General features: G+C 34.0%; 1 protein-coding gene across 1 annotated transcript; it reads left to right on the top strand.

Annotated features, from left to right (window-relative positions):
* LOC133182277 (cytochrome P450 2C8-like) lies at nt 1–6579 on the top strand. Its single transcript, XM_061317057.1, has 4 exons — nt 1–352; nt 4891–5409; nt 5606–6046; nt 6304–6579. The coding sequence occupies exons 1-4, from the start codon at nt 22–24 to the stop codon at nt 6480–6482; spliced, it is 1470 nt and encodes a 489-aa protein (XP_061173041.1). The 5' UTR covers nt 1–21; the 3' UTR covers nt 6483–6579.
* The last annotated feature ends 1100 nt before the right edge of the window (nt 6580–7679 follow it).

Below are 7679 nucleotides of genomic sequence, written 5' to 3'. Positions count from 1 at the left end.
CATTTTGGTTACATTAACATAATGATTGATTTTTGGACTATTTTCCTGGCAAGTGTGGTTGTATTTTTATTTATATGGTGGCTGAAAACCACGAGGGACTCTACCTTTCCCCCGGGACCTCCAACTGTGCCATTTATTGGAAATCTCCTGAGTGTAAATCCAAACACGTTATTGGAGAAATTTGAAGACTACAAAAAGAAATATGGCGACGTGTTTAGTCTGGTCACTGGTTCCAAGGTACTTGTCGTTGTAAGTGGATATGATACCCTACGGGATGTTTTCATAAAACATGGAGATGTCGTATCCGAAAGACCAGACAGTTTTCTTACGAGGGAAATCGGTAAAAACAAAGGTATCTCATTTCATTTTCATTAAACTTTTTATGAATTATTTGAACATTTTTAATGGCTGTTAACATGGTAAAGTCATTTTGTTCTATTAGAGAAGTAACGAATAACGAACGAATGTAACAAAACGATTCAAGAAAAGGGATCGTTCATTGTATTCACGGTTGCATAATTGATTGTATGGAGATTTCAATAGATAATATACCCGCAAGAAACCTAAAAACTACTTCACGTCGTGGTCGTGACACTACAATACAGTGGACAATTAAACGACAGAAGGGGGTTCCAATAAAGGTTACATTGAATTTTAAAGTATCCAGTCATTGATTCTGTCTGGAAAGATGGGGAAGGGGGGGGGGGGGGTAAAAATAAACATAAGTGGACTTCCATTGTCATTACTTGATAGATGTAAATATAAAAATTACATTTTAACAAATACATTATTAATAACAATAATTATTTTATTTTATTGTATTATACAAAAGAATGAAGGCGTGCAAGGCGCGGACGACCCCCACCCCCACCCACCCCCGCTCTGAGAGACGATTTTTCAATTCTAAAAGTTCATGAAAAGTTATACAATGTATTTTTCAAAAATTATATTGTCAATATAATCTTTTACACATTTGTTTCCTATATTTGTTAAATAAATTATTGACAAGTAATTTATTTTTCACTAATGTTGTTAAGGTATGTGAAAAAAAACTTCACGCATGATTCGAACTCTCTCCAAAGCTCTCGGTTAGGCGTAAGACTGAACGCGTTAACCACTAGTCTACGATGTCTGCTTGTGTTGTTTGATGTCAATTTGATTTAAATTAACGAGTTTGTTGAAGCGTAAATTTTTTCCAGAAATGTTCGATTTTCATATAGAATGGGTTAAGACTCCATTTTTTTGAAACGAAATGGATTTTACATTTACTTTTCCGTCATATAAACGTGAATGAATAATGGAGACTTGAGCCATTGATATATAAAAATCATTTTCTATGGCTCTAATAAACCCATTTTCCACTAAATATGTTCTACTGTCAACTTTAAAAACAAATTATCAATCAAAATGTCATTCAATAAAATAAATGAATCAAATGTGTGGAAGATGACATTACGGAAAACATTATTTTAGAAAAATATAACTTTTCCGTGAACGTTGAAAATTGAGAAATATGTTGTCCCAGAGCGGGGAATTGTCCTCGCCTTGTACGCCCCCCTTCTTTTGCAGATCTTTTGAAAATCCATATTTTTGCACTGATAAATAACGTGGCGATATATAAAAGAGTGGTATAAAAAATAATCATCCTCAACAATGATATGATTCATTTGGGTAAAATGCATTAATTTTTAACGCTATTGTTAACTTGACAGTCATTCTACAAAATTCACAGACAAAAGACCTGATAAAATTGGGATTTTAAGGTAGTCCGATCCTCAGTTTCTTAAAATCCATTGTCGAATACAAACGGATGATCTTGTCTTTTACTTATAACCCGTGGGCAAAGTAAAAAAAAAAGAGATCACCCTTGGGTATCCGATGATGCTTAAAATCAGCAGTTACACAAGTAATTGAAAATGCTCAAAAAATGTCTCTGAATCTCAAATATATTTTTAGGAAGTGCGAATAAAATCACAAGCTATGCATTTTTTAATTGTAAATTGATCAACAAATATATTAAGGATAAAAACCTATATTGTCGACGAATTTTTCCGTTATTTCCCGATCATGACAAGGAGCACACGGCGGGTGTGACCGGTCGGCAGGGGATGCTCACTCCTCCATGGCACCTGATCCCACCTCTGATGTTTAGAGGTCCGTGTTTGCTCTGCTCCTATTTTGTATTGTTTAATGGACTTTTGAGCTTGAATACTGTTCGTTATCTCCATATATTTCATGTACCCAGGCATTCAGAGAAAATTGAATGTTTTCTTTATACTTATATGATATTTAAATTCTTCCATTTCCTTCAATTGTTATATAATACATGGTGTTAAAAGCTTGTGCTATCATTGCAAGACATCATAAATCAATTTTTAATTTCATATCATACTAATAGGCATTGATATCAAAGGTTATATTAAAGGAAATTCGATATCTCTAAAATGTATTTATTTCTGAACGTTTATGGGGTTCAAATGTCAACTTATTACAAGACCGTTATCAAGGCTTCAAAGAACCTTGAATGATGTAGAGATTCATGAAATGAAAATTGTTGCACGAAAAGATTTAAATTTCAAGCTTTGTTTTGAGACTGTTTAAATTGAGAGTTGTCGTTCCTTGCTGAAGAGAGGATATTCTTAACATTTTTCTATTGTCGGTTTCCTATCCACAACCTTCAAGTACAAAAGGGCTATCAAAATCTGGGGCTCTCGATATTTTCATTCTGTTTTTTTTTTCTTCTGAAATTTTAAAAATGCCGATCTAAATGTTGCATATCGCAAAAAGGAAATTAGGCGACTGGAAACAGGTGTACCACAGTCTATACACTTGCATGAAACAGATACCAACAGCATGGTACAACAAATGATCGCCAAAAAATATGGCAGACCACACGTGACAGCAGCAGCAAAGGGTCGCTTCAATGGTTTAATTTGCGTAATTTTCATCAATATATCACAATAACGTTGTCTACAGCATTAGCTATCTTTGAAGTGCACAGAATATCTAACAAGACCGTTTGCCATTGAATACGGGATGCTGGAATAATTACCGGAGGACCTATTCATGACCCCACATTTCCACAAATATCGACTTCAAAGGTCTCAGACCAACAGAGTATGGCCACACCATCATCGCTGAACAGTTTGGGTTAGATCCTAGTCCAAAATGTTTATTGAAAATCCTAATGTAAGAGTAAAAGTGCATAAGCTTCGTAAAGAAGGTTTTTATATAACAAAAACCTGCCTCCGGGAGTTGTTAGATTTGGTGTTGGTAGTCTAATGATATGGAAAACGGTATTATATACAAGTAGGACTGATTTGGTTCATATTCAAAGCACAATGGTACTCTTACGATGTCCTGCCTGCACATGTCTTTCCAATAATGCAGCATCCTGGAGATGTATTTCAATCTGACAATACACAGCCACATACGGCTCGTTTGATAAACGTTTTCTTGCAAAGCCACAGCATCCTGTTCTGTCTTTTCCATCTTAATCTCCAGATTAAAACTCGATTGAGTATGCATTGGATAAAATGGATAGGCATATTCACCAAAGACAATCACATCCCCGGACTCTGCAACAGCTGCCTAAAGCTCTACATTAAGAGTGGGATAGCATTCCCATACAGTCTTATACACTCATATGCGTCCATTGGGGTGACATTTTAAGTTATCATTGGTGTCGGGGGGGGGGGGGGGGGCATACCAGATATTGATCTTTAAAATGACCTTGAACTGTCTATGATTGTAAAGTTCTTGAGTAATGTCATTCTGATTGTTTATTGTTTACCACATTTCTTTATTATCAATGCATCATTCTACTAAATAATCTTTAAGTTCAATGTGACACTAAAATTTTACTATGCGCTTCTTTTTTTGAAGAGTATATATATATATATATATATATATATATATATATATATATATATATATAGAGAGAGAGAGAGAGAGAGAGAGAGAGAGAGAGAGAGAGAGGATATTCAATGTTTTGTGTAGATGAATATGGAATTTATTTCACGAGTGGGACAGGATTTTTTGATATTTTCACGAGTGCGAAGCACGAGTGAAAATATCAAAAAATCCTGTCTCACGAGTGAAAAAATTCCACATTCATCTACAAGCATTGAATTTTCTGTTTATTACATTTTCTTTGATTTTCCCTTTGCCTCTGTTTTTTCTTAACACAGTGTCATAGGCCTGACGTCATAGTTGAGCGGTTGAGACGTCATAGCTTAGAAGTTGTGTGTCAGATTGAAAACATTACATAGCTATAGCATAGATTTTAGCAACATATTTAGGAAGAAATTTGCAGTTTTAGCTCTATCAAGATGCTTAGTTACTATCTCTATCTTATGACAGGCCAGAAATTATTTTTTACTTACTTTGATATCCTTTCACACTGTGAGAGAATATCATTTTTGGTATCCTTTCACACTGTGAGAGAATATCACTTTTATTCAATGAATAAACCACAGTATTTCACTGTTGAAAATGTAATATATATATATATATATATATATATATATATATATATATATATATATATATATATATATATATATATATATATATATATATATATATATATATATATATATATATATAATTAGTAGTCTTTTACTCAAAAAAATTATATTTGTTTTCTTTTACCATTATGTATGGTTTGAGCGAAATAAGCTGAACTGAACTGGTTAAATGAGCAGAGGATGTGTCACGACCGGTGAAATTTCTGTAACTTTTATACTACTTTGAAACATAATTACCTTAATCCTAGTTAGAACCTGGTATATGATTTATTGCCAATCATATGTTTTCTTAATAACTAAATTTATCTAAATCTTAACTCTCCCAATTCATATTTTATACATGTATATTTATATTTTTAAGGTGTGTCACATGCTTCTGGAGCATTATGGAAAGAACACAGAACTTTCACTTTAAATGCACTGAGGGAATTCGGGTTCGGAAAACGGAGCTTGGAGTCCAGAATCATTGAAGAAATAGAAGTATTCGTCGAAGAGACCACTTCCAAGAAAGGAAAACCTTTCAACATACATTCCTTGATAAATGTCTGCATCTCCAATATTATGTGTTCTATCGCCTTCGGCCATCGTTATGACCATAGCGATAAAAACTTCGTATCATTGTTAGATAAGATAAATCAAAATTTGAGCAACGGAAATATACTTTTTGTTGCAACGATATTTCCGTTTGTAAGATACATACCAGGAGATCCTTGTCGCATTAAAAAGGTCTTGTCTAATGTTGAAGACGTGGAAAACCATCTTCGTCAAATTTTGAAGGATCACAAGAAAGAGTTTGACGAAAATAGTCCAAGAGACTTTATTGATGTTTACATGAAGAAAATAAAGTCGGAGAAAAATAATCCAAACACAACTTTTGATGGTAAGAGGTTGATAATTTTTTTTTTTAGAGTTTTAATCAAGACTAATTTGTTTTGGTATTTTGATAAAATGCTTATCTACATAGGAAATAATCAAACAGTAAAAGCAACCCTTAGACTCATGCAGCTTTGTCCAGATTTAAAGTAATAGTTAAAAAATATGTACATGTATAAAACAAAATTATATTTCATTTATAGAAGAGCAATTATTAAAGATTCTTGCTGAACTTTTCGTGGCTGGAACAGAAACAAGTTCAACTGCTCTTCGATGGTTTTCCCTATTTATGATCCGACATCCTGATGTGCAAGATAAGATGCGCAAGGAGATAAACAACGTCATTGGTTCTTCACGATACCCAAATATGGAAGATAAACAAAATCTTCCATATTGCGAGGCAGTAATACACGAAGTACTCCGCATCGGAGCAATTGCTCCAATTTCTGTTCCTCATGGACTGACGCGTGATCTTCCTTACAAAGGTTTCACAATTCCAAAAGACGCTCTTCTCATTCCCAATTTGTATTCTGTCTTCTTGGATGAAAAAATATTCCAAGACCCTCATGCTTTTCGACCTGAAAGATTCTTGGATGAAAAGGGAAATCTTCAGAACACCGAGAAAGTTCTGGTATTCTCACTTGGTAAGAACTAAACATATTTTCAAAAGATTTAATTCTATGACAATATATAAAGAGCAATCACGTAAATACGGACAATGTTTCGAAGTGACTGCTCTGTGAAGATAAAAAAAGTTGTAAATTTGATACACTACACATCTTCATGAAATTACTTCCTGTGCAGTTGTTTTCGATCATATTTGTGTGTGTGTGTGTGTGTTTCAAGAACATTGTACGTATTTATTTTTCAAATTGTATGAGGCATTTTTTCCCATACATAGGTCGTCGAGTATGTTTGGGAGAGGCTTTGGCAAGGATGGAATTGTTCTTGTTTGTGACATCTATGATACAGAGATTTAAGCTTCTGCCCGGGGATCCAGAGCATCTGCCACCAGTGGAAGGCGTTTTTGGAATTACTTACGCACCAAAAGACTTTGTATTGAAAGCCGTTGGAGTTTAGGACAATATCATTTTATAATAGCCATGTAAAATTCTTTAACACATTCAATTAGATAAATCCAAAAATAATATGTATTTAGGCATTTCAGAGTATCTTTGGGTTTATAGGTCTTTTGTTAGGTTCATGGAGGTCAAATCTTTTTTGCGGAAAACTGTATCTGCATTTGAAGTACTACAGTATATCAACAAGTGTTATATGAAAGATATTATGATGAACGTGATCTTTGAGTTTGTATGTAGCTCAATTTTCAACGTGTACAAAAACAAAAAAAGCAATACATGTATATCAAAGCATCATGTGACCTTAAGAGTTTTCCCCCAACATTAAAAGAAATATTGATCATAATTTATCAACAAAAGTTCCCTCATTTTCCTACCAAAACGTCTTGTTTGAAGTTTCAGACATAAGAAAAGTTATTACATGTATTTATGAGCTTGTGTATTCTAAATGATAACATATTTTTATAACATGGAGAAGATAAAAAACATTACGTATCCTTTGTAATTTTACACGTAATATTTAAACATAAAACAACTGAAAGTTGGTCAATATTTTTTGTACATATTTGTGTAAATAAACACATTTTACATCGTTAATTAACCATAGTATTAATCAGCTTTTTTCACGGGGGAGAAGGAAAGACACCTCCTGTATCCAACTGAATCGGGTCGCCCGCGTGGCGCAGTGTTTAGAGCGTTTGCTGTACAGTCGCGGAGTAAGGATTTGATCCTCACGTCGAGGGTTCGATTTCCACTGCGGAACATGGAGACCGGTCCCTCGGATGAGACCGTATGAACCGAGGTCCCTTGTTGCAGTAGGTGCGGACACGAAAAAGTCTCTCACTGCTCAATGGTATAGGTCTAAATTTGCGTGGTGACGTCTCTATATGAGTGAAAAATTCTCAAGAGAGACGTTAAACAACAAACAAAGAAACAAGTGAATCGGTTTATTGTCAGATGAGATGATTTCTGACATCTTTTCCTAGTAAAACTTGTTATTAGTATTACTCAAACTTTTTTCTGCTTAATTTTTGTTATTTAGTAATAAAACATACATGTAAATCTTATGTGCCTTTAAATATATGAAATGTGAAGATTACGAAAGTGATCATTCCCAAAGGTCCATTCAAACAATACAAATTATAAGCAAGGACCTCTGAAACAGAAGTGGGATCAGGTGCCATGGAAGAGTAAACAT

The sequence above is a fragment of the Saccostrea echinata genome, unplaced genomic scaffold (genome assembly GCF_033153115.1).
Source record: "Saccostrea echinata isolate AGI-Se365-2 ecotype Australia unplaced genomic scaffold, CSIRO_AGI_Sech_v1 ptg000009l, whole genome shotgun sequence".
Lineage (NCBI taxonomy): Eukaryota > Metazoa > Mollusca > Bivalvia > Ostreida > Ostreidae > Saccostrea > Saccostrea echinata.
Note: the sequence above shows the minus strand (reverse complement) of the source record. Positions and strands in the feature narration are given on the sequence as shown.